Source organism: Liolophura sinensis, chromosome 1, assembly GCF_032854445.1.
Source record: "Liolophura sinensis isolate JHLJ2023 chromosome 1, CUHK_Ljap_v2, whole genome shotgun sequence".
Taxonomy (NCBI): Eukaryota; Metazoa; Mollusca; class Polyplacophora; order Chitonida; family Chitonidae; genus Liolophura; species Liolophura sinensis.
Window position 1 is genome coordinate 95535264 of NC_088295.1, and position 27968 is coordinate 95563231.

Sequence of the window (27968 nt, forward strand, 5' to 3'; positions counted from 1 at the left end):
TTGGTAAGGTGGAAGCTGTCAAACTGAAACAGCCCCCTGTTTGTAAGGTAGAGGCTATCAAACAGCCCCTCTTGCTAAGGTAGAAACTATCAGACAAACCCTTTGTGTAAGGTAGAAGCTGTCAAATAGCCCCTCTTGGTAAGGTGGAAGTTGTCAGACAGCCCCTCTTGGTATGGTAGCAGTTGTCAGACAGCCCCTCTTGGTAAGGTGGAAGTTGTCAGACAGCCCCTCTTGGTAAGGTGGAAGTTGTCAGACAGTCCCTCTTGGTAAGGTAGCAGTTGCCAGATAGCCCTTCTTGGTAAGGTAGCAGTTGCCAGATAGCCCTTCTTGGTAAGGTGGAAGCAGTCAAACTGAAACAGCCCCTGTTTGTAAGGTAGATGCTGTCAAACAGCCCCTCTTGCTAAGGTAGAAACTATCAGACAAACCATTTGTGTAAGGTAGAAGCTGTCAAATAGCCCCTCTTGGTAAGGCAGAAGTTGTCAGACAGCCCCTCCTGGTAAGGTAGAAGTTGTCAGATAGCCTTTCTTGGTAAGGTAAGAATTGTCAGACAGCCCCTCTTGGTAAGGTAGAAGTTTTCAGATAGCCCTTCTTGATAAGGTAAGAGTTGTCAGACAGCCCCTTTTAGCAAATGTAGCAGTTGTTAGACAGCTCTTCTTGGTAAGGCAGAAGTTGTCAGATAGCCTTTCTTGGTAAGGTAAGAGTTGTCAGACAGCCCCTCTTGGTAAGGTAGAAGTTTTCAGATAGCCCTTCTTGATAAGGTAAGAGTTGTCAGACATCCCCTTTTTTGTAAGGTAGAAGTTGTCAAAATAGCCCCTCTTGGTATGATGGAAGTTGTCAAACAGCCCCTCATGGTAAGGTAGAAGTTTTCAAATAGCCCCTCTTGGTAAGGTACCCCTTTTAGTAATGTAGCAGTTGTTAGACAACCCCTCTTGTTAAGGTAAGAGTTGTCAGACAGCCCCTCTTGGTAATGTAGTAGTTGTCAGATAGCCCTTCTTGGTAAGGTAAGGGTTGTCCGACGGCCCCTGTTGGTAAGGTAGAAGTTGTCAGACAGCCCCTCTAGGTAAGATAGAAGTTGTCAGACAGCCCTTCTTGGTAACGTAAGAGTTCGCAGACAGCCCCTCTTGGTCATGTAGCAGTTGTCAGACAGCCCCTTTTGGTAAGGTAAGTGTTTTCAGACAGCCCCTCTTGGTAAGGTAGCAGTTGTCAAACAGCCCCTCTTGGTAAGGTAAGAGTTCGCAGACAGCCCCTCTTGGTCATGTAGCAGTTGTCAGAAAGCCCCTTTTGGTAAGGTAAGTGTTTTCAGACAGCCCCTCTTGGTAAGGTAAGAGTTGTCAGACAGCCCTCTTGGTAAGGTAGCAGTTGTCAGACAGCCCCTCTTGGTAAGGTAAGAGTTGTCAGACAGCCCTCTTGGTAAGGTAAGAGTTGTCAAACAGCCCCTCTTTGTAAGGTACAAGTTGTCAGACATCCCCCTTTTTGTAAGGTAGAAGTTGTCAAATAGCCCCTCTTGGTAATGTGAAAGTTGTCAAGCAGCCCCTCTTGGTAAGGTAGGAGTTCGCAGACAGCCCCTTTTGGTAATGTAGCAGTTGTCAGACAGCCCCTCTTGGTAAGGTAAGAGTTGTCAGACAGCCCCTGTTGGTAAGGTGGAAGTTGTCAAACAGCCCCTCTTGGTAAGGTACAAGTTGTCAAACAACCCCTTTTGGTAAGGTGGAAGTTGTCAGACAGCCCCTCTTGGTAAGGTGAAAGTTGTCAGACAACCCCTCTTGGTAAGGTGGCAGTATTCAGACGGCCCCTCGTGGTAAGGTAGAAGTTGTCAGACAGCCCCTCTTGGTAAGGTAGAAGTTGTCAGACAGCCCCTCTTGGTAAGGCAGAAGTTGACAGATAGCCCTTCTTAGTGAGGTAAGAGTTGTCAGACATCCCCCTTTTTGTAAGTTAGAAGTTGTCAAATAGCCCCTCGTCGTCATATGACTGAAAAATTGTTGAGAACGACGTTAAACCCCAAGCACTCACTCACTCAAATAGCCCGTCTTGGTAAGGTGGAAGTTGTCAAACAGCCCCTCTTGGTAAGGTAGGAGTTTGCAGACAGCCCCTTTTGGTAATGTAGCAGTTGTCAGACAGCCCCTCTTGGTAAGGTAAGAGTTGTCACACAGCCTCTCTTGGTAAGGTAGCAGTTGTCAAACAGCCCCTCTTTGTAAGGTGGAAGTTGTCAGACAGCCCCTCTTCGTAAGGTAGAATTTGTCAGACAGCCCCTCTTCGTAAGGTAGCAGTTGTCAGATAGCCCTTCTTGGTAAGGTAAGACTTGTCAGACATCCCCCTCTTTGTAAGGTAGCAGTCGTCAAATAGCCCCTCTTGGTAAGGTGGAAATTGTCAAACAGCCCGTCTTGGTAAGGTAAGAGTTCGCAGAGAGCCCCTCTTGGTCATGTAGCAGTTGTCAGACAGCCCCTTTTGGTAAGGTAAGTGTTTTCAGACAGCCCCTCTTGGTAAGGTAAGAGTTGTCAGACAGCCCCTCTTGGTAAGGTAGCAGTTGTCAAACAGCCCCTCTTGGTAAGGTAGAAGTTGTCAAACAGCCCCTCTTGGTAAGGTACAAGTTGTCAGACATCCCCCTTTTTGTAAGGTAGAAGTTGTCAAATAGCCCCTCTTTCTAAGGTGGAAGTTGTTCAAGCAGCCCCTCTTGGTAAGGTAGGAGTTCGCAGACAGCCCCTTTTGGTAATGTAGCAGTTGTCAGACAGCCCCTGTTGGTAAGGTAAGAGTTGTCAGACAGCCCCTCTTGGTAAGGTACAAGTTGTCAAACAGCCCCTCTTGGTAAGGTACAAGTTGTCAAACAACCCCTCTTGGTAAGGTGGAAGTTGTCAGACAACCCCTCTTGGTAAGGTGGCAGTATTCATACGGCCCCTCGTGGTAAGGTAGCAGTTGTCAGACAGCCCCTCTTGGTAAGGCAGAAGTTGACAGATAGCCCTTCTTGGTAAGGTAAGAGTTGTCAGACATCCCCCTTTTTGTAAGTTAGAAGTTGTCAAATAGCCCCTCATGGTAAGGTGGAAGTTGTCAAACAGCCCCTCTTGGTAAGGTAGGAGTTTGCAGACAGCCCCTTTTGGTAATGTAGCAGTTGTCAGACAGCCCCTCTTGGTAAGGTAAGAGTTGTCACACAGCCTCTCTTGGTAAGGTGGAAGCTGTCAGACAGCCCCCCTTGGTATGGTAGAAGTTGTCAGACAGCCCTCTTGGTAAGGTAAGAGTTGTCAGATGGCCCCTCGTGGTAAGGTAGAAGTTGTCAGACAGCCCCTCTTGGTAAGGTAGAATTTGTCAGACATCCCCCTCTTCGTAAGGTAGTAGTTGTCAAATAGCCCCTCTTGGTAAGGTGGAAATTGTCAAACAGCCCGTCTTGGTAAGGTAGGATTTCGCAGACAGCCCCTTTTGGTAAGGTAGCAGTTGTCAGACAGCCCTTCTTGGTAAGGCAGCAGTTGTCAAACAGCCTCTCTTGGTAAGGTACAAGTTGTCAAACAGCCCCTCTTTGTAAGGTACAAGTTATCAGACATCCCCCTTTTTGTAAGGTAGAAGTTGTCAAATAGCCCCTCTTGGTAAGGTGGAAGTTGTCAAACAGCCCCTCTTGGTAAGGTACAAGTCAAACAGCCACTCTTGGTAAGGTACAAGTTGTCACACAACCCCTCTTGGTAAGGTAGAAGTTGTCAGACAGCCCCTCTTGGTATGGTAGCAGTTGTCAGACAGCCCCTCTTGGTAAGGTGGAAGTTGTCAGACAGCCCCTCTTCGTAAGGTAGAAGTTGTTAGACAGTCCCTCTTGGTGAGGTGGAAGTTGTCAAACAGCCCCTCTTGGTAAGGTAGAGGTTGTCAGACAGCCCCTTTTGGTAAGGTAGAATTTGTCAACAGCCTCTCCTGGTAAGGTAGAAGTTGTCAGACAGCCCCTCTTGGTAAGGTAAGAGTTGCCAGACAGCCCTCCATCTTAAGTTTTTCTTGTTAGGTGGATATTCATTTTATGCTGATAGTACTGTATGTCTGTGATGGGTATACAGCTGGTCAGGTGAGGGGATATATGTATCTTCACTATCCTGTTTTACAGCTGCTCGTGTCTGTTGCAGATAGCAGAGGAGTATGATGAGGAACTGGAGATACGCCCTCAAGCCGTCCATGTTAACCTGGATCCTAAACTGCTGCTGTTGATGAAGGAAGTGCACTACTTGCACCGTGAACCGTTCAGCATCAAGCTACCTCAACCTGCCAAAGAGTTAATTCGCCACACAGACTCCCTGCAGCTGAGGGTGACAGCCACAAGACTGGAGACCATTGTGTCCAAGTATAACACCATCCTGAAAACCATCACAGACTATGAACGGCCTCTGTTTGAACGGAAACTGGATAAAGTGGATCAGGTAAGGCAATGTAAGAGTTTTGAATTGCATCATCATGGCCATGGTTTTGTCCCTTTGTGGCATCATCATGGCCATGGTTATGTCCCTTTGTGGCATTACATTGCTTTACAGTACTACACAACAAATCAGTGCCTATTAACATGCACAGTATACGTACAATAATGAAAACTGTCCACAAAACATGACTTTTCTGACTTACATCAAAAATCTATAAAAATAAGCATTTTGGGAAATGAAAGGGACATAACCATGATGAACATGATATACATTTCCACAAAACCAGTATTCTTTCAGTTTAGCTGAAATGTATAATTCCTACCATAAATTTAGCTACGATAGATTCTGTGCTGTTTTGACAGATATGCTTACTAGGTATATTTATTTCCATGCAATTTGCAGCAGAGGTGTTGGTTATGGTTTAGGTAAGTGGGACGTGTTATAGAGCAGGTGGAAACATGCCCACAGTGGCTTGCTCTCCCACACAGTCGCTAGAGGCAAAACTCTACCTGAACAGATCTGCAGTTCTCAGTAGACACCTCCTATGCGTATTGCAATTATTACTTTTTGCTGGGATGTCAGAAATTTGCAAGGTTTTCATTTATTTTTGTTTTTGATTTGTGAAACCCACAGCGCTTAGAGCCTTGCAGTTGTTACTCCTATTTCATCAAGTCAGCTATTGGATCTGACTACAACTATACTGATGGCAGCATGTATATACTGACCAATACGCCATGTGTGGTGTCTCCGTTTCTCATCTCTTCTGCCAACGGATCAAATGCACTACAGAAATAGTGGTACACAGAGGTTATTTGTTTGGGAATAGAATCAAACTATCATGACGTATCTCTGTATAATGAAGTGTTACATTTTGACCGCCTGCGGAGTAATGACCCATACCTTCGACCAGCATTAATTTTGGTTTGATGTATTCTGCTGAAGTATTAATACCTTTGCGGTAATACCTTTTATATTTCTCTTTTTTGTTCCCTGTAGCTGTTTGAGCAGGGTTTAAACCAGTTCACGTGGAAAATGAAGGAGTCTGTGGATTTCATTGAGAGTGCCATGTCTTTGGTGTGCCTGGATGTGCATCAGAACCTGGATGTGGTGCAGACTAACTGTCATGAAGTGGCCGAGATCACGATATCCTGGTCGAAAGGCACTCTGGACATCTTCAAAGCCAGAGACCCCAACATGTCCTACTCCATCGAGGAACTCCTCACCATGCAAAAGTAAAGCTTTCTTTCTATTTTGAGTGTATTTTAGGTCATGGGTGTGTTATAAGAGTGTGGTAAGCCAATATGTGGGATAGCCAATATGTGAGATAGCCGATATGTGAGATAGCCAATATGTGAGGTAACCGATAACTGGGATAGCCAGTATGTGGGATAGCCAATACATGCATGTGGGATAGCCAATACATGCATGTGGGATGGCCAATACATGCATGTGGGATGGCCAATATGTGGGATAGCCAGTATGTGAGATAACCGATAACTGGGATAGCCAGTATGTGGGATAGCCAATACATGCATGTGGGATAGCCAGTACATGCATGTGGGATAGCCAATACATGCATGTGGGATAGCCAATACATGCATGTGAGATAGCCAATACATGCATGTGGGATAGCCAATATGTGGAATAGCCAATACATGCATGTGGGATAGCCAGTATGTCGGATAGCCAGTATGTGGGATAGCCAATACATGCATGTGGGATAGCCAATACATGCATGTGGGATAGCCAATATGTGAGATAGCCAATAACTGGGATAGCCAGTATGTGGGATAGCCAATACATGCATGTGGGATAGCCAATATGTGGGATAGCCAATACATGCATGTGGGATAGCCAATATGTGAGATAGCCAATACATGCATGTGGGATAGCCAATATGTGAGATAGCCAATACGTGGGATAGCCAAAATGTGGGATAGCCAATACATGCATGTGGGATAGCCAATATGTGAGATAGCCAATAACTGGGATAGCCAGTATGTGGTGTAGCCAATACATGCATGTGAGATAGCCAATACATGCATGTGGGATAGCTAATATGTGAGATAGCCAATACGTGGGATAGCCAATACGTGGGATAGCCAATACATGCATGTGGGGTAGCCAATAGGTGGGATAGCCAATATGTGATAACCAATATGTGAGATAGCCAATACGTGTGATAGCCAATACGTGTAATAGCCAATATGTGGGATAGCCAACACGTGGGATAGCCAGTAGGTGGGATAGCCAATACATGCACGTGGGATAGCCAATAGGTGGGATAGCCAATATGTGGGATAGCCAGTATGTGGGATAACCAGTATGTGTAATAGCCAATACATGTGATAGCCAGTATGTGTAATAGCCAATATGTGGTATAGCCAAAACATGATATAGCCAATAAGCGGTATAGCCGGTATGTGGGAGAGCCAATACATGTACGTGGGAGACCCAATACATCTACATGGGAGAGCCAATACATGTATGTGGGAGAGCCAATACATGTACGTGGGAGACCCTATACATGTGCATGGGATAGCCAATACGTGTACATGGGATAGCCAATATGTGTATGTGGGAGACCCAATACATGCACATGGGAGAGCCAATACATGTACGTGGGATAGCCAATACATGTACATGGGAGAGCCAATACATGTAAATGGGAGAGCCAATACATGTACATGGGAGAGCAAATACATGTACATGGGAGAGCCAATACATGTAAATGGGAGAGCCAATACATGCACATGGGATAGCCAATACATACATGTGGGATAGCCAATATGTGGGATAGTCAGTAAGCGGTATAGTCAATACATGTGCGTGGGATAGCCAATATGTGGGATAGCCAATATGTGGGACAGCCAGTACATGCATGTGGACTAGCCAGTATGTGGTATAACCAATATGTGGTATAAGATAGCCAATGCATGGGTTAGCCAGTATGTGGGATAGCCAGTACATGGAATAGCCAATTTGTAGGATAGCGATTAGCCAATACATGTACCTGGGATAGCCAATACATGCATGTGGGATAGCCAGTATGTGGGATAGCCAGTATGTGGGACAGCCAATACATCCATGTGGGATAGCCAATATGTGGTATAGCCAATACATAGGATAGCCAATGCATGGGATAGCCAGTATGTGGGATATCCAATATATGGAATAGCCAATATGTAGGATAGCCAGTAGCCAATACATGTACCTGGGATAGCCAACACATGCATGTAGGATAGCCAGTATGTGGGATAGTCAGTGGGACAGCCAATACATCCATGTGGGCTAGCCAATATGTGGTATAGCCAATACATAGGATAGCCAATGCATGGGATAGCCAGTATGTGGGATATCCAATATATGGAATAGCCAGTAGCCAATACATGTACCTGGGATAGCCAACACATGCATGTGGGATAGCCAGTATGTGGGATAGCCAATATGTGGGATAGCCAATACTTGGGATAGCAAATACATTGGATAGCCAATACATGCTATAGCCAATGTATGTATGTTGGATAGCCAATATGTGGGATAACCAATACATGTATGTGGGATAGCCAATACGTGGGATAGCCAATACATGGGGTAGCCAATCTGTGGGAAAACCAATACATGTACATGGGATAGCCTATGAGTGGGATAGCCAATATGTGGTATAGCCAATACGTGGGATAGCCAATCCGTGGGATAGCCAATCTGTGGGAAAGCCAATACATGTACATGAGATGGCCAATACATGGGATAGCCTATGAGTGGGATAGCCAATATGTGGTTTAACCAATACATGGGATAGCCAGTGTGTCGGATAGCCAACACGTGGGATAGCCAATAGGTGGGATAGCCAATGCATGTATGTGGGATAGCCAATCCGTGGGATAGCCAATCTGTGGGAAAGCCAATACATGTACATGGGATAGCCTATGAGTGGGATAGCCAATATGTGGTATAGCCAATACATGGGATAGCCCATCCGTGAGATAGCCAATCTGTGGGAAAGCCAATACATGTACATGAGATAGCCAATACATGGGAGAGCCTATGAGTGGGATAGCCAATATGTGGTTTAACCAATACACGGGATAGCCAGTGTGTGGGATAGCCAATATGTGGGATGGCCAAAAGGTGGGATGGCCAAAAGGTGGGATGGCCAATACATGTATGTGGGATAGCCAACACGTGGGATAGCCTATTCATGGGATAGCCAATATGTGGAATGGCGAATATGTTGGATATCCAATATGTGGGATAGCTAATATGTGGTATAACCAGTATGTCGTATAGCCTATGCGTGGGATAGCCAATACGTGGGATAGCCAATACATGCACATGGGATAGCCAATGCATGAGATAGCCAATAAGTGATATAGGCAATAAAAACGGTATAGCCATTACGTGTGTATGGGTTAAAAACTCAATGCACCCACACCATCAGTTTCACAGGTTTATTCAACTCTCGAGGAAATCACAGTGGTATGTAGTTATTGACTGAAATGAACACAGTCTGCAGCGAAGCTAATATTCCTCCTCAGAGAATTTTACAAAAGAGCCATTTATCTAAACCACACTCAAACATCCTCTTCACCAATCCATTTACTTGTACATTATCAGATATAAAGTATAAACTATTTTACATAAAAAATATTTTAAAAAATTTAGACTTAACATTATCTTGACATCATGTTTCGCGTCATTCATATACTCCCAAAAGGAGAATATATGCTACAGAACCTGGCTCTCATTAAATTGCACATCTGAGAGCGACCTTTCGTTATACAATGGAAGACTAATCAGTCAAAAATCCGCTCTGTACCATGTGCTTTTACCGCAAACAATGAAAGTTACTTTATAGATGTGGTGTCAAACCGATTCACAAAGGAAATGATCCATGATTTTACAGTTACATTGAGCCGTTTATGTCACACTGCTCTAGTCTACATGGCTAACAAACATTCATAATTAATAAGGCATATAACGTACCATTTTGTAGACATTTCTGCTCTGAAAACTCAAGCGGTTTGGAAGGAGTGCCATTTGCATTGATCACGTGATAGCAGGGGAATTCCTACCTAAACTTAGCCTCATCAATCGGGTGACATAGGTCATTTATGACTGCTTCCACACAACTATGTCTCAAAATATGTATGGTTCAAAACAAAAGTTGTTTCTGCATATGACTAATATCTAATTTCAAACACTGACACTAAAATAAACTAAATGATTTAATACATACAAAACGTTCTATGTTATGTGGGATAACTATAGCTGGTATGTGGGAATAGCCAGTATGTGAGGGTAACCAGTATGTGGGGATAACTAGTATGTGGGGATAGCCAGTATGTGAGGGTAACCAGTGTGTGGGGATAGCCAGGACACAGGGATAGCCAGTATGTGAGGGTAACCAGTGTGTGGGGATAGCTAGTGTGTGGGGATAGCCAGTATGTGAAGGTAACCAGTGCGTGGAGATAGCCAGGACGCAGGGATAGCCAGTATGTGGGGTAGCCAGTATGTGGGGATAGCTAGTATGTGGGGATAGCTAGCATGTGGGGATAGCTAGTATGTGGGGATAGCCAGTATGTGACGGTAACCAGTACGTGCGGATAGCTAGTATGTGGGAATAGCCAGTATGTGAGGGTAACCAGTGCGTGGGGATAACTAGTTGGTGGAGATAGCCAGGACACAGGGATAGCCAGTATGTGGGGATAGCCAGTACTTGTACAGTACCACAAAGCTAGAAGAGATCCCTTTATCTCTTTAAGTCATAACTTTTTCTCTTGATTACAATGAAGAGTGATTTTTGTGATGGTGTACATGTAAATGAGTGTACTATTTGTATTCCAGGTCATTGGAAGAAGAACATGAAAGTGTTGTGATACCGTCCGGTATCAAGATTCATAACCTTGTTCAGAAATCCTTTGAGGTGTGTACAACATGTAGCCTGTATAATTAAGACAGATGTATTAAAATGCTGTAAACATTAAAAAGACAGTAGGCACTATATCGATAATGTCAAATGATAAAAAATATATACCCATGTTTGTAATAAATGCTTGCTTACAGACAGTTTCAACTTGGATGCATTTTTTGTTGCAGAAAACTATGATTTTTTAGGAATTATAAATTTTCCTTTTGCCAGATTTTTCAGTACCTAATAGGATATGCAGATAATGTCAAGTCTTATAGCAGTAAATTCTAAGCTTTTAGTTATACAGGTCAGTAGATTGAAATATGGAAGGATTCTTAAAAGCCAAATCTTTGAAGAATTAACCAGAAGTGTAGTCATAATTAATGCCTCTGTTGTGTTTTGCAGGCAGTTCAGATCAGTCAGGCTTCTCCTGCCTGGAGAGACTATGTGGACTACATGGATGCCATTGTGCTGGACGGTCTAAAGCAGTCCACCTTAACCAGCCTTAAGTCCATGCTCAATACCCTGGTCATGTCCAACACCACACGGGTAGGGGCATCTGAGCCAGCATTATCACCTGTCATCATCGCCATTATCTTAGCTCAGTTGAATAGTGTGCTATGGTAGCGTAAGGACCCAGAAACCTCTCACCATTGCAGTCGCTGTGAGCTCAAGTCCAGATAATGCTGGCTTTCTCTCCGGCCATACATGGGAAGGTTTGTCAGCAACCTGCAGATGGTCGTGGGTTTCCCACGGGCTCTGCCCAGTTTCCTCCAACCATAATGCTGGCTGCCGTCGTATAAGTGAAATATTCTTGAGTACAGCGTAAAAACCAATCAAATGAATAAATAAATAAACGTCACCATGTTTATCTTCAGCATCTGTTTTATCTTCAGCATATGCGTCATCTTCAGGATATGCTTCATCTTCAACATATGTTTTGTCTTCAGTATCTGTTTTGTATAAACCTTTATTAACAACCATACTACTTACAGTATTAAATTAGTATACTTCTGTGATGTAAAAACTATCAAGAGTATAAACCTGTGTACTATATTTTGAATTGCATTTTCTTTCAGTTTCAGCCATAACTGTAACATTTGAGTTTGCTAGTCTTGTGGTGTTGATCCACTACTCCCTAACATTACAGGTGAGAGATTATGTTTCAGGCCAGTAACACCCTGCCCATCTTGACCTTGCGGCTAGAGCTTGTAGAAAACAGGGTGGCCTTCACCCCTCCCCTTGACCAGCTCTCATCTGTGGTCAGTGTCCAGGAAATAGTTAGCCAATGGCTCAAGGGCTTCCTGGACAGGGGAAGACTCGTTAAGATGCTAGGTCCTAAGGTAAGCTGACATTATGGCATTAACAGGGTACAATGCTGAACCATGCACAATGTATGTTTATCACAATTCTAGGATTCTGATTGGACAATTTGCTAAGGATAGGCCACTGCATTTGCCGATCAGTCGAGAAATAGTATCTATAACCTCACATGTTGGAGATTTTTTCTGCATACCTACAGGGTACTGGTGCAAGAGCTGGCCATTAACGACAATAGTCGACAATGTATTGGTCCAGGACCTTTCTTGTCTTCATTTTCAAGAGAATTCAAATGATTCACCAGCTAAGAGCAGTGTTGAAAAACTTTTTCTTGGCAATTAACTTGAGCAGACTGAATTCAACTAAGAAAAGATATTTCATATCTCAGATGGATATGTACACTCACCCTTTGGGCTCATGAATCTAATCTTCTCAACAAAATATTAGGTTGTATACCCACCTGACCTGTGGCTAGTATAACTTATAATATCGAGTTATTAATTGTGGTTGAATGTGTTGTTACTGTGAATGGATGGCAGAACCTGCAATGCCCAGAGTACACGTACATCTCTGATGTACGTCAGGTACCTGACAAGTTGATTTACTGTCACTTTACCAATAAACTTAATTTAATGCGAAAATGATCAATACACTGAATAAACTGACATAGAACGGTATTGTGTTTTTTCCAATATTTCAAGAAGGTATTATTCATAATTGTTTTATCAGTAGTTAATACACAACTGTAGAATAGCTCAGTGTTTAGCTGAAGTTCAGACACAGCTTAACTGATTTTTCAAGCATGGTGAAGTTGGTGGTGGTGCTGTTAACAGGGCAGTTATCTGGACTATATAATGGTGGATGAGGAAGTACAGAGACTTCTGGCTCACATCAACAAACTCGTGGAGGAAAACAGCGAGGAGTGTAAGGTCAGTGCACACACCACACTGCAAGTAGGCCAGCTTATCTCTCATCTGTACAAGACTGTGAGCTCTGTACAGGCACCACACTGCCAGTAGGTTAGCTTCTCTTTCATCTGTACAAGAGTGTGAGCTCTGTACACACACCACACTGCCAGTAGGCTAGCTTCTCTCTCATCTGTACAAGAGTGTGAGCTCTGTACAGGCACCACACTGCCAGTAGGTTAGCTTCTCTTTCATCTGTACAAGAGTGTGAGCTCTGTACACACACCACACTGCCAGTAGGCTAGCTTCTCTCTCATCTGTACAAGAGTGTGAGCTCTGTACAGGCACCACACTGCCAGTAGGTTAGCTTCTCTTTCATCTGTACAAGAGTGTGAGCTCTGTACACACACCACACTGCCAGTAGGCCAGCTTCTCTCTCATCTGTACAAGACTGTGAGCTCTGTACAGGCACCACACTGCCAGTAGGTTAGCTTCTCTTTCATCTGTACAAGAGTGTGAGCTCTGTACACACACCACACTGCCAGTAGGCTAGCTTCTCTCTCATCTGTACAAGAGTGTGAGCTCTGTACACACACCACATTGCCAGTAGGCTAGCTTCTCTCTCATCTGTACAAGAGTGTGAGCTCTGTACACACACCACACTGCCGGTAGGCTAGCTTCTCTCTCATCTGTACAAGAGTGTGAGCTTGGTACACACACCACATTGCCAGTAGGCTAGCTTCTCTCTCATCTGTACAAGAGTATGAGCTCTGTACACACACCACACTGCTAGTAGGCTAGCTTCTCTCTCATCTGTACAAGAGTGTGAGCTCTGTACACACACCACACTGCCAGAAGGCTAGCTTCTCTGTCATCTGTACAAGAGTGTGAGCTCTTTACACACACTACATTGCCAGTAGGCTAGCTTCTCTCTCATTGGTACAAGAGTGTGAGCTCTGTACACACACCACACTGCCAGTAGGCTAGCTTCTCTCTCGTCTGTAGACCAGCTGAAGTTCAGACACAGCTTAACTGATTTTTCAAGCATGGTGAAGTTGGTGGTGGTGCTGTTAACAGGGCAGTTATCTGGACTATATAATGGTGGATGAGGAAGTACAGAGACTTCTGGCTCACATCAACAAACTCGTGGAGGAAAACAGCGAGGAGTGTAAGGTCAGTGCACACACCACACTGCAAGTAGGCCAGCTTATCTCTCATCTGTACAAGACTGTGAGCTCTGTACAGGCACCACACTGCCAGTAGGTTAGCTTCTCTTTCATCTGTACAAGAGTGTGAGCTCTGTACACACACCACACTGCCAGTAGGCTAGCTTCTCTCTCATCTGTACAAGAGTGTGAGCTCTGTACACACACCACATTGCCAGTAGGTTAGCTTCTCTTTCATCTGTACAAGAGTGTGAGCTCTGTACACACACCACACTGCCAGTAGGCTAGCTTCTCTCTCATCTGTACAAGACTGTGAGCTCTGTACAGGCACCACACTGCCAGTAGGTTAGCTTCTCTTTCATCTGTACAAGAGTGTGAGCTCTGTACACACACCACACTGCCAGTAGGCTAGCTTCTCTCTCATCTGTACAAGAGTGTGAGCTCTGTACACACACCACATTGCCAGTAGGCTAGCTTCTCTCTCATCTGTACAAGAGTGTGAGCTCTGTACACACACCACACTGCCGGTAGGCTAGCTTCTCTCTCATCTGTACAAGAGTGTGAGCTTGGTACACACACCACATTGCCAGTAGGCTAGCTTCTCTCTCATCTGTACAAGAGTATGAGCTCTGTACACACACCACACTGCTAGTAGGCTAGCTTCTCTCTCATCTGTACAAGAGTGTGAGCTCTGTACACACACCACACTGCCAGAAGGCTAGCTTCTCTGTCATCTGTACAAGAGTGTGAGCTCTTTACACACACTACATTGCCAGTAGGCTAGCTTCTCTCTCATTGGTACAAGAGTGTGAGCTCTGTACACACACTACACTGCCAGTAGGCTAGCTTCTCTCTCGTCTGTAGACCAGTGTGAGCACTGTACACACACCACACTGCCAGTAGGCTAGCTTCTCTCTCATCTGTACAAGAGTGTGAGCTCTGTACACACACCACACTGCTAGTAGGCTAGCTTCTCTTTCATCTGTACAAGATTGTGAGCTCTGTACACACACCACACTGCTAGTAGGCTAGCTTCTCTCTCATCTGTACAAGAGTGTGAGCTCTGTACACACACCACACTGCCAGTAGGCTAGCTTCTGTCTCATCTGTAGAAGAGTGTGAGCACTGTACACACACCACACTGGTAGTAGGCTAGCTTCTCTCTCATCTGTAGAAGAGTGTGAGCTCTGTACACACACCACATTGCCAGTAGGCTAGCTTCTCTCTCATCGGTACAAGAGTGTGAGCTCTTTACACACACCACATTGCCAGTAGGCTAGCTTCTCTCTCATCTGTACAAAAGTGAAAGCTCTATAGAGGCACCACAGTGCTGGTAGGCTAGCTTGTCTCTCATCGGTACAAGAGTGTGAGCTCTGTACACACACCACACTGCTGGTAGGCTAGCTTCTCTTTCATCGGTATAAGAGTGTGAGCTCTGTACACACAGATAACACTGCCAATAGGCTAGATTCTCTTTCATCAGTACAAGAGTGTGAGCTCTGTACACACACCACACTGGTAGTAGGCTAGCTTCTCTCTCATCTGTAGAAGAGTGTGAGCTCTGTACACACACCACACTGCAAGTAGGCTAGCTTCTCTCTCACCTGTACAAGAGTGTGAGCTCTGTACACACACCACACTGCTAGTAGGCTAGCTTCTCTCTCATCTGTACAAGAGTGTGAACTCTGTACACACACCACACTGCCAGTAGGCTAGCTTCTCTCTCATCTGTACAAGAGTGTGAGCTCTGTATACTCACCACACTGCCAGTAGGCTAGCTTCTCTCTCATCGGTACAAGAGTGTGAGCTTTGTGCACACACCACACCGCTAGTAGGCTAGCTTGTCTCTCATCGGTACAAGAGTGTGAGCTCTGTACACACACCACACTGCTAATAGGCTAGCTTCTCTCTCATCTGTACAAGAGTGTGAGCTCTGTACACACACCACACTGCCAGTAGGCTAGCTTGTCTCTCATCTGTACAAGAGTATGAGCTCTGTACACACACCATGCTGCTAGTAGGCTAGCTTTTCTCTCATCTGTACAAGAGTGTGAGCTCTGTACACACACCACACTGCCAGTAGGCTAGCTTCTCTCTCATCTGTACAAGAGTGTGAGCTCTGTATACTCACCACATTGGCAGTAGGCTAGCTTCTCTCTCATCTGTACAAGAGTGTGAGCTCTATACACACACCACACTGCTAGTAGGCTAGCTTCTCTCTCATCGGTACAAGAGTGTGAGCTCTGTACACACACCACACTGCTAGTAGGCTAGCTTCTCTGTTATCTGTAGAAGAGTGTGAGCTCTGTACACACACCACACTGCTAGTAGGCTAGCTTCTTTCATCGGTACAAGAGTGTGAGCTATGTACACACACACCACACTGCCAGTAGGCTAGCTTCTCTCTCATCTGTACAAGACTGTGAGCTCTGTACACACACCACACTGCTAGTAGGCTACCTTCTCTTTCATCGGTACAAGAGTGTGAGCTCTGTACACACCACACTGCTAGTAGGCTAGCTTCTGTCTCATCTGTAGAAGAGTGTGAGCACTGTACACACACCACACTGCTAGTAGGCTAGCTTCTCTCTCATCTGTACAAGAGTGTGAGCACTTTACACACACCACATTGCCAGTAGGCTAGCTTCTCTCTCATCTGTACAAGAGTGAAAGCTCTATAGAGGCACCACAGTGCTGGTAGGCTAGCTTGTCTCTCATCGGTACAAGAGTGTGAGCTCTGTACACACACCACACTGCTGGTAGGCTAGCTTCTCTTTCATCGGTATAAGAGTGTGAGCTCTGTACACACACACAACACTGCTAATAGGCTAGCTTCTCTTTCATCAGTACAAGAGTGTGAGCTCTGTACACACATCACATTGCCAGTAGGCTAGCTTCTCTCTCATCTGTACAAGAGTGTGAGCTCTGTACACACACCACACTGCCAGTAGGCTAGCTTCTCTCTCATCTGTACAAGAGTGGGAGCTCTGTACACACACCACACTGCTAGTAGGCTAGCTTCTCTTTCATCTGTACAAGATTGTGAGCTCTGTACACACACCACACTGCTAGTAGGCTAGCTTCTCTCTCATCTGTACAAGAGTGTGAGCTCTGTACACACACCACACTGCCAGTAGGCTAGCTTCTCTCTCATCTGTACAAGAGTGTGAGCTCTGTATACTCACCACATTGCCAGTAGGCTAGCTTCTCTCTCATCTGTACAAGAGTGTGAGCTCTGTACACACACCACACCGCTAGTAGGCTAGCTTCTCTCTCATCTGTACAAGAGTGTGAGCTCTGTACACACACCACACTGCTAGTAGGCTAGCTTCTCTCTCATCTGTACAAGAGTGTGAGCTCTGTACACACACCACATTGCCAGTAGGCTAGCTTCTCTCTCATCTGTACAAGAGTGTGAGCTCTGTGCACACACCACACCGCTAGTAGGCTAGCTTCTCTCTCATCGGTACAAGAGTGTGAGCTCTGTACACACACCACACTGCTAGTAGGCTAGCTTCTCTCTCATCTGTACAAGAGTGTGAGCTCTGTACACACACCACACTGCTAGTAGGCTAGCTTGTCTCTCATAGGTACAAGAGTGTGAGCTCTGTACACACACCACACTGCCAGTAGGCTAGCTTCTCTCTCATCGGTACAAGAGTGTGAGCTCTGTACACACACCACACTGCCAGTAGGCTAGCTTCTCTCTCATCTGTACAAGAGTGTGAGCTCTGTACACACACCACACTGATCGTAGGCTAGCTTTTCTCTCATCGGTACAAGAGTGTGAGCTCTTTACACACACACCACACTGCTAGTAGGCTAGCTTCTATGTCAACTGTACAAGAGTGTGAGCTCTGTACACACACCACACTGCTGGTAGGCTAGCTTCTCTTTCGTCGGTACAAGGGTGTGAGCTCTGTACACACACCACACTGCTAGTAGGCTAGCTCCTGTCTCGTCTGTAAAAGAGTGTGAGCACTGTACACACACCACAGTGCCGGTAGGCTAGCTTCTCTCTCACCTGTACAAGAATGTGAGCTCTGTACACACACCACATTGCCAGTAGGCTAGCTTCTCTCTCACCTGTACAAGAGTGTGAGCTCTTTACACACACCACACTGCCAGTAGGCTAGCTTCTGTCTGATCTGTACAAGAGTGTGAGCTCTGTACACACACCACACTGCCAGTAGACTAGCTTCTCTCTCATCTGTACAAGAGTGTGAGCTCTGTACACACACCACATTGCCAATAGGCTAGATTCTCTTTCATCGGTACAAGAGTGTGAGCTCTGTACACACACCACACTGCCAGTAGGCTAGCTTCTCTCTCGTCTGTACAAGAGTATGAGCTCTGTACACACACACCACACTGTCAGTAGGCTAGCTTCTCTCTCATCTGTAGAAGAGTGTGAGCACTGTACACACACCACACTGCCATTAGGCTAGCTTCTCTCTCATCTGTACAAGAGTGTGAGCTCTTTATACACACCACATTGCCAGTAGGCTAGCTTCTCTCTCATCTGTGCAAGAGTGTGAGCTCTGTACACACACACACATTGCCAGTAGGCTAGCTTCTCTCTCATTTGTACAAGAGTGTGAGCTCTGTACTCACACCACACTGCTAGTAGGCTTCTCTCTCATCTGTACAAGAGTGTGAGCTCTGTACTCACACCACACTGCTAGTAGGCTTCTCTCTCATCTGTACAAGAGTGTGAGCTCTGTACACACACACATTGCCAGTAGGCTAGCTTCTCTCTCATTTGTACAAGAGTGTGAGCTCTGTACTCACACCACACTGCTAGTAGGCTTCTCTCTCATCTGTACAAGAGTGTGAGCTCTTTACACACACCACATTGCCAGTAGGCTTCTCTCTCATCGGTACAAGCATGCAATGATTGTTCCACAGACATCATCCATTATATATTTTATGATAATTTACGTTTTTGAAATGCAAATTGTTTTTACTTTCCTGTACTAAATGTCTTTTCATGGTTAAGTTGTATGGAGTGAAATCCAGGAATTAATTATCTTGTAATCCTCTGTATCCCTAGAACCTGTACAGCTTGTTCAGCGAGTTTTCTTTCCTGTGGCTGCAAGATGTTAATCAATCATTTGAGGAGTTTTTACATGGCAAACTTCCGCTTCATTTGCGTCAGGACGAGGGCCTGTGTGTTGCGGGGATCATCACATCTCAGTATGTACTTGTTCATGTGTTATGTGTTCTTTGAATGCTGTGTCGCACAGTCTGATTATTGATGAAGTTCTTATTTAGTACCCAGTTAGTGCACACCACTGAGGGCGTCTAGTGATTGTCGTTTGATATTCAGGCTGTTACGTTACAGCATGTAATATTGAGTACCCAGTTAGTGCACACCACTGAGGGCGTCTAGTGATTGTCGTTTGATATTCAGGCTGTTACATTACAGCATGTAATATTGAGTACCCAGTTAGGGCACACCACTGAGGGCGTCTAGTGATCATCGTGTGATATTTAGGCTGTTACGTTACAGCGTGTAATATTGAGTACCCAGTTAGGGCACACCACTGAGGGCGTCTAGTGATATTTGGGCTGTTACAAAACATTACAGCATGTAATATTGAGTACCCAGTTAGTGCACACCACTGAGGGTGTCTAGTGATTGTCGTTTGATATTCAGGCTGTTACATTACAGCATGTAATATTGAGTACCCAGTTAGTGCACACCACTGAGGGCGTCTAGTGATCATCGTGTGATATTTAGGCTGTTACGTTACAGCGTGTAATATTGAGTACCCAGTTAGGGCACACCACTGAGGGCGTTTAGTGATCATCATGTGAAATTTAGTCTATTACAAGACACTACAGCATGTAATATTGAGAACATCTGGAATACACTGATGTGCTGTAAGAGAAAAGTTAGACGATGCACCCTCTGTGTCACATGTCATCACACACAAGAATACATGCTCAGCTGTATCATGACAGTTTTTTTATGCCATTCTGATATAGGCCAGTACACAAGGGAAGCCATGAGCCAGATCCGGCCGAGCGGTCATTCCTCTCCCCAAAACAAGGTTTGGATGTAGAGGAGAGTAATGTCCCTACTCTGGACGAGTTTGACCAGGAGATTGACATCTACAGGGTAAGACAACTGGATCTTCTGTCATGTCTGTGATCTTGACAACAACACATGCTATGTGACAAGCTGTGTCATTTCAATGTCCTCCTCTTGTGGTGATGCTGTCATTGAGGAAACTGATTAAAAAATTATCATTCTTGAATATACTCTCTATACCCTCATGTGTATTTTAGTTTTCTAGGATACAATGTCATGAGGTATTTTATATGTCTTACCATTGTTAGTGTTCTGCTTGTAAAACTGTAGGGTTTGTGTGATGTGAAAGTCTAACTGTGTGAGAAGAAGCCTGGTTGTGTGTGCTTGTTCCAGCTGTTTTCATAAAGCCCAAGATGAGATTGGTTTTTGTATTAAAGTGGAAGTGACGCTTTCGCTGACTTTTGTTAGAGGAAGCCTGGGTGTGTGGGCTTAATCCAACAGTCTGCTATTTTCATAATGCCCGAGATGAGATTGCCTTGTGTAAAGTGAAAGTCAAACTGTATAAGAGGAAGTCTGGGCATGGGTGCTTGATCCAGCAGTCTGCTGATTTTAGACGACCAGGGATGACTTTGGTTTGTATAAAGTGAAGGTGAAACTGTGTTTGAACAAGCCTGGTTGTGTGTGCTTAATCTCTGCTGTTTTCAGAATGCCCGAGATGAGATTTCCTCCTTGAGTGATTACAAAGAGGTAGGCTGGCTCAGAGTTGACATTCGACCAATCAAGCAAGTCCTCACGACATATGCCAGTAAATGGATGTGGACTTTCACCAAGTACTTGTCAGATCAGGTAAGAATGTTTGTTACATGTACACTTGATTCTGTCAGCCTAACCTATCCTGTCAGTGACTGGGTGCTACATGTACACCTGACCCTGTTTGTCAGCCTAACCTATCCTGTCAGTGACTGGGTGCTACATGTACACCTGACCCTGTTCATCAGCCTGACCTATCCTGTCAGTGACTGGGTGTTACATGTACACCTGACCCTGTTCATCAGCCTAACCTATCCTGTCAGTGACTGGGTGCTACATGTACACCTGACCCTGTTCATCATCCTAACCTATCCTGTCAGTGACTGGGTGCTACATGTACACCTGACTCTGTTCATCATCCTAACCTATCCTGTCAGTGACTGGGTGTTACATGTACACCTGACCCTGTTCATCAGCCTAACCTATCCTGTCAGTGACTGGGTGCTACATGTACACCTGACTCTGTTCGACAACCTAATCTGTTCTGTGAGAAGCTGGGAAGTACTTTTTAGCTCGCCTGTATGAAGCGAGGTATTATGATAGGGGGGAAAGTGTCGGTGTCGGTATCACTGTCAGTGTTGGTGTCCGTTTAAGTCTTTTCTTTAGCTGCTGTATGCTGGGCACTCATGTATGGACTGAAGGCTAAGCTTGTTGTTTGAGCTCCTGTACAAGGTTAGGCTTTTTTTCTATGCTCCCTAGTCTAAGGTATGGTGTATAAATGCACATTCTCAGATGGCAGGTTAGGCTTTTTTTTTAGCTCTTGTATATTGTGCTATCACACATGGATTGAAGGTTAGGCTTTTTCTTTGCTCCCTGGTCTAAGGTATGGTGTGTAAATGCACATTCTCAGATGGCAGATGAAGCTTTTTTGTTTAGCTGTTGTATATTGTGCTATCACACATGGATTGAAGGTTAGGCTTTTTCTTTGCTCCCTAGTCTAAGGTATTGTGTGTAAATGCACATTCTCAGATGGCAGGTGAAGCTTTTTTTGTTTAGCTCTTGCATATTGTGCTGTCACATGGATTGAAGGTTAGGCTTTTTCTTTGCTCCCTAGTCTAAGGTATTGTGTGTAAATGCACATTCTCAGATGGCAGGTGAAGCTTTTTTTGTTTAGCTTTTGTATATTGTGCTATCACACATGGATTGAAGGTTAGGCTTTTTCTTTGCTCCCTAGCCTAAGGTATTGTGTGTAAATGCACATTCTCAGATGGCAGGTGAAGCTTGTTTTGTTTAGCTGTTGTATATTGTGCTATCACACATGGATTGAAGGTTAGGCTTTTTCTTTGCTCCCTAGTCTAAGGTATTGTGTGTAAATGCACATTCTCAGATGGCAGGTGAAGCTTGTTTTGTTTAGCTCTTGTATATTGTGCTATCACACATGGATTGAAGGTTAGGCTTTTTCTTTGCTCCCTGGTCTAAGGTATTGTGTGTAAATGCACATTCTCAGATGGCAGGTGAAGCTTGTTTTGTTTAGCTGTTGTATATTGTGCTATCACACATGGATTGAAGGTTAGGCTTTTTCTTTGCTCCCTAGCCTAAGGTATTGTGTGTAAATGCACATTCTCAGGTGGCAGGTGAAGCTTTTTTTGTTTAGCTCTTGCATATTGTGCTGTCACATGGATTGAAGGTTAGGCTTTTTCTTTGCTCCCTGGTCTAAGGTATTGTGTGTAAATGCACATTCTCAGATGGCAGGTGAAGCTTGTTTTGTTTAGCTCTTGTATATTGTGCTATCACACATGGATTGAAGGTTAGGCTTTTTCTTTGCTCCCTAGCCTAAGGTATTGTGTGTAAATGCACATTCTCAGATGGCAGGTGAAGCTTTTTTTGTTTAGCTGTTGTATATTGTGCTATCACACATGGATTGAAGGTTAGGCTTTTTCTTTGCTCCCTAGTCTAAGGTATTGTGTGTAAATGCACATTCTCAGATGGCAGGTGAAGCTTGTTTTGTTTAGCTGTTGTATATTGTGCTATCACACATGGATTGAAGGTTAGGCTTTTTCTATGCTCCCTGGTCTAAGGTATGGTGTGTCAATGCACATTCTCAGATGGCAGGTTAAGCCTTTTTTAGCTCTTATATATTGTGCTATCACACATGGATTAAAAGTTAGGCTTCTTCTTTGCTTCCTAGTCTAAGGTATTATGTGTAAATGCGCATTCTCAGATGGCAGGTTAGGCTTTTTTTTAGCTCTTGTACATTGTGCTCTCACACATGGATTGAAGGTTAGGCTTTTTCTTTGCTCCTTAGTTTAACGTATTGTGTGTAAATGCACATTCTCAGATGGCAGGTTAAGGTATGTCAAATTTATCTGGTATACACAAAGTCTGTAGAAAGCTTTCCACATCTGTATTAGCTCTAGGAATCTGTTAGCTCTCACTGGTCAGTGCATGTGAAATCCTATACTGTGATGGAATGTTTAAACCAGCCATGCAGACAGTGACTTATCAGCTGAATATTTGCTCCGCCAATCAGAGGGCTGCAGTGGCCACCCATAGTACACGAATAGTCAGTCATGGGAAGCGATTTGCATATCAAAGACCACTCCAGCGAGCTGGTACTTGGATACACTACAATGAAGTTCTTTTACTACCATAGCTCAACATTTGCTCAGCCATTCACAGCTTTAGAATTGTTCGTGGATTGCTGCATGCAGTTCACAATTTGCATATCAATGACCACTGTCTCAATTTTGTGCACTAACTCCCCACAACGAAGTCTTTGCTACCACAACACTTTGCAACTTTTATCTTTATTCTGATTCCATTGTCTAGTTGACTGTTATAGCAGGCGAGCTGGTGAGATTCTCTGAATGCCTTGTTGCTACCAGCTGTTACATATAACTGTTACAATTTAATGTTTTACCCAAAATGTAACATGCATATTGTCTACTATTTTTTGTCGAGTTATTATGGGGTATTTTGAGGGTTGGATCAACTATTGCTGTTTTGCCTCATTCTAATGTTTGTCAAACTGTGTTGTGTTATTTCTGTAATGCTGGAAGGTCTGCAAAAGCAGAAAAAAGTGAAATAAATATTGCAGATTTTTGCCTCAGTTATAACCAGTGCAATTTTGTTAGGTGACGAGCATGCTGCAGAACCTGGACATGTTCTTGAAGAGAATTGAGCCGGAGATTGAGAGTATCACAGGAGAAGAGAGGGATACAGCCTCTTTCATGAAGATGATGAGGCTCTTCAATGAGGTAGTACTCAAGCTTACCAGTCTCTCAGCATTCTCTCATGAAAATGTTGTTCTTATTTCAGTGTGTTGAGCCGTATTTTGCATGGCGGTGTGCTGAGTAATGTTCTTCTGTCCACTGCGTTCTCTAATAATAGTTACATGGTGACTCAGTGATATCCAATATGAGGATTATTGACACCATACATTTGCGTATCCTATCACTGAGTCACTATGTAACAAATTTTTCCTGCAAAAACTCATGAATTTGGTGCAGAACGCTGAATTGCTTCAGTGATGTGACTATCCTTGGACCCCTAACAAAAGGAGATAAACTAAAAGTGGAGTATTTTGTCTGATGCGGGATAATGATTAATGTTATTCTCTGTGTACAACCTGATCCTTTGATTGTGAGTCGTATATATACGACTTACCTGTCTGATGCATGATTGTTTGTCATTTTCAGTCATGTTTGCCTGTCTGATGCATGATTGTTTGTCATTGTCAGTCATGTTTGCCTGTCTGATGCATGATTGTTTGTCATTGTCATTCATGTTTGCCTGTTTGATGCATGATTCTTTGTCATGGTCGGTCATGTTTGCCTGTCTGATGTATGATTGTATGTCATGGTCGGTCATGTTTGCCTGTCTGTTGCATGATTGTTTGTCATTGTCAGTCATGTTTGGCTGTCTGATGCATGATTGTATGTCATTGTCAGTCATGTTTGCCAGTCTGATGCATGATTGTATGTCATTGTCAGTCATGTTTTCCTGTCTGATGCATGATTGTTTGTCATTGTCAGTCATGTTTGCCTGTCTGATGCATGATTGTTTGTCATTGTCAGTCATGTTTGCCTGTCTGATGCATGATTGTTTGTCATTGTCATTCATGTTCACCGGTTTGATGCATGATTCTTTGTCATGGTCGGTCATGTTTGCCTGTCTGATGTATGATTGTATGTCATGGTCGGTCATGTTTGCCTGTCTGATGCATGATTGTTTGTCATTGTCAGTCATGTTTGCCTGTCTGATGCATGATTGTATGTCATTGTCAGTGATGTTTGTCTTCTGATGCATGAACAGCATTTGTGACTCGCATTGGCAGGTTTCTGCTCAGCAGGCAGAGATGGATGGGAAGTTCAGTGCTATGAACAGGACGGTGCAGCTACTGAAGAAGTACGGGCAGAGTTTATCAGCGAGAACTGAGAGCCTGTTCATGGCCGCACCAAGTCGCTGGAGCAATCTGAAAACTAAAGTGTCCCTGGCAAAGCAGAGGCTGGGGCCCAGGATCCAAGAAGAGTCAGCAAGCATCACTCAGGTGGGTCAGCTGTGTCAGTACAAGACTCATTATGGACCGTCCCCATAAATTCTTTCCTTTGTGTTTGGTTAAAATGAATGAAACAAATGAACACAAACGACGATGTTCATTGTTTTTTGTTTTGTTTTTTTCGGTAGAGGGAGCAGGCCTGGCAAAAGTAGTCTTGCTAGTACTGTTGGGAGTGTCGACTACAACAACATGTTTCACGGATTAGAACTGATGGGATAATGCCCAGATGTGTTAACCATATTTTTCTTGTCTACACGATACATTTAGAATGCAGTAAACTAAATACATGTACCAAATTAGGATAGATTCAGTTTTCGTGGTTCTTTTTTGTTTAGCTTTCTCATCTTTTATTTATTTATTTATTTCCAAAAGTATTTGAAGGAAGTGGAAGAATTACCTTCATGTATAGTGTACACTTTTATCATAATGACTTCAAAGCCCACTGTTATCACAGTATATTGGGAGAATTTGTCAATTTCTGGGAGTTGGTTAGTGCGCTAGCGCAGCGTAATGACCCAGGAGCCTCTTACCAATGTGGTCACTGTGTATTCAGGTCCAGCTCATGCTGGCATCTTCTCCAGCCATATGTGGGAAGGTCTGCCAGCTACTTGTGGATGGATCCCCAGAGCTCTGCCCCGGTTTCCTCCCGCCATAATGTTGGTTGGCGTATAAAAGAAATATTCTTGAGTACGGAGTAAAACGCCAATCAAATAAATAAGAAAACAATCTCTGGGAAGGGTGGCTTGGTATGTGTTACCAAGAAAAGCTGTAAGCAGTTTAATACAGAGTATAAACAGTGTTTGCTCAGTTCACAACTAAGCCTGATTTATGGATTCCCCACCAGAACTTGCTTGAAAACTGACTGTAGAAGGAAATGCTAGCCTACCTGTCATCTGTACAGACAAACTACATTTCATGTGTCACCTGTGTCCCTGTTACATGCAAGGTTCTGGAAGGTATCCCTCAATTCCCAAGACAACATGACTTTTAATGTCTGCATTAAAATTAGATTTGCAAAGAATTGCCTGATCCATATGCGTATTTATGTATACACTAATCATCCTAAATGTATGCTTGAAGACCTGAATGATGCAGTATGATGTGGCATGTCATTTCCTGTAAATGTATGCTTGAAGACATGAATGATGCAGTGTGATGTGGCATGTCATTTCCAGTAAATGTATGCTTGAAGACATGAATGATGCAGTATGATGTGGCATGTCATTTCCAGGAAATGTATGCTTGAAGACATGAATGATGCAGTATGATGTGGCATGTCATTTCCAAGAAATGTATGCTTGAAGACATGAATGATACAGTATGATGTGGCATGTCATTTTCAGAAAATGTATGCTTGAAGACATGAATAATGCAGTATGATGTGGCATGTCATTTTCAGTAAATGTATGCTTAAAGACATGAATGCTACAGTTTGATGTGGCGTGTCATTTTCAGTAAATGTTTGCTTGAAGACCTGAATGATGCAGTATGATGTGGCGTGTCATTTTCAGTAAATGTTTGCTTGAAGACATGAATGATACAGTTTGATGTGGCGTGTCATTTTCAGTAAATGTTTGCTTGAAGACCTGAATGATGCAGTATGATGTGGCATGTCATTTCCAAGAAATGTATGCTTGAAGACATGAATGATACAGTTTGATGTGGCATGTCATTTTCAGTAAATGTTTGCTTAGAAACCTGAATGATGCAGTATGATGTGGTATGTCATTTCCAGTAAATGTTTGCTTAGAAACCTGAATGATGCAGTATGATGTGGCGTGTCATTTCCAAGAAATGTATGCTTGAAGACATGAATGATACAGTTTGATGTGGCATGTCATTTTCAGTAAATGTTTGCTTAGAAACCTGAATGATGCAGTATGATGTGGTATGTCATTTCCAGTAAATGTATGCTTGAAGACCTGAATGATGCAGTATGATGTGGCATGTCATTTTCAGAAAATGTTTGCTTAGAGACCTGAATGATGCAGTATGATGTGGCATGTCATTTCCAAGAAATGTATGCTTGAAGACATGAATGATACAGTTTGATGTGGCATGTCATTTTCAGTAAATGTTTGCTTAGAAACCTGAATGATGCAGTATGATGTGGCATGTCATTTCTAGTACATGTTTGCTTGAAGACATGAATGATACAGTTTGATGTGGCATGTCATTTTCAGTAAATGTTTGCTTAGAAACCTGAATGATGCAGTATGATGTGGTATGTCATTTCTAGTACATGTTTGCTTGACTACATGAATGATACAGTTTGATGTGGCATGTCATTTTCAGTAAATGTTTGCTTAGAAACCTGAATGATGCAGTATGATGTGGTATGTCATTTCCAGTAAATGTATGCTTGAAGACATGAATGATACAGTTTGATGTGGCATGTCATTTTCAGTAAATGTTTGCTTAGAAACCTGAATGATGCAGTATGATGTGGCATGTCATTTCTAGTACATGTTTGCTTGAAGACATGAATGATACAGTTTGATGTGGCATGTCATTTTCAGTAAATGTTTGCTTAGAAACATGAATGATGCAGTATGATGTGGTATGTCATTTCTAGTACATGTTTGCTTGAAGACATGAATGATACAGTTTGATGTGGCATGTCATTTTCAGTAAATGTTTGCTTAGAAACCTGAATGATGCAGTATGATGTGGTATGTCATTTCCAGTAAATGTATGCTTGAAGACATGAATGATAGAGTTTGATGTGGCATGTCATTTTCAGTGAATGTTTGCTTAGAAACCTGAATGATGCAGTATGATGTGGTATGTCATTTCCAAGAAATGTATGCTTGAAGACATGAATGATACAGTTTGATGTGGCATGTCATTTTCAGTAAATGTTTGCTTAGAAACCTGAATGATGCAGTATGATTCAGCATGTCATTTCCAGTAAATGTATGGTTCAAGACCTGAATTATGCAGTATGT

At 43.6% G+C, this 27968-nt stretch overlaps 2 protein-coding genes across 2 annotated transcripts in view; both read left to right on the forward strand.

Moving 5' to 3' along the window:
* Window positions 1–20158, forward strand: part of LOC135466077 (uncharacterized) — a 53038-nt gene extending 32880 nt beyond the window's left edge. The window contains 10 exon segments of the mRNA XM_064743497.1: window positions 4086–4376; window positions 5370–5605; window positions 10221–10299; window positions 10690–10833; window positions 11454–11627; window positions 12438–12533; window positions 13587–13682; window positions 18729–18871; window positions 19667–19799; window positions 20150–20158. Of these exon segments, the coding sequence (XP_064599567.1) occupies window positions 4086–4376; window positions 5370–5605; window positions 10221–10299; window positions 10690–10833; window positions 11454–11627; window positions 12438–12533; window positions 13587–13682; window positions 18729–18871; window positions 19667–19799; window positions 20150–20158 (1401 nt within the window).
* The window catches only part of LOC135462183 (dynein axonemal heavy chain 9-like), a 124716-nt gene continuing 116423 nt past the window's right edge, over window positions 19676–27968 (forward strand). The window contains 4 exon segments of the mRNA XM_064739578.1: window positions 19676–19799; window positions 20418–20558; window positions 23597–23719; window positions 24799–25011. Of these exon segments, the coding sequence (XP_064595648.1) occupies window positions 20526–20558; window positions 23597–23719; window positions 24799–25011 (369 nt within the window). The 5' untranslated portion in view covers window positions 19676–19799; window positions 20418–20525.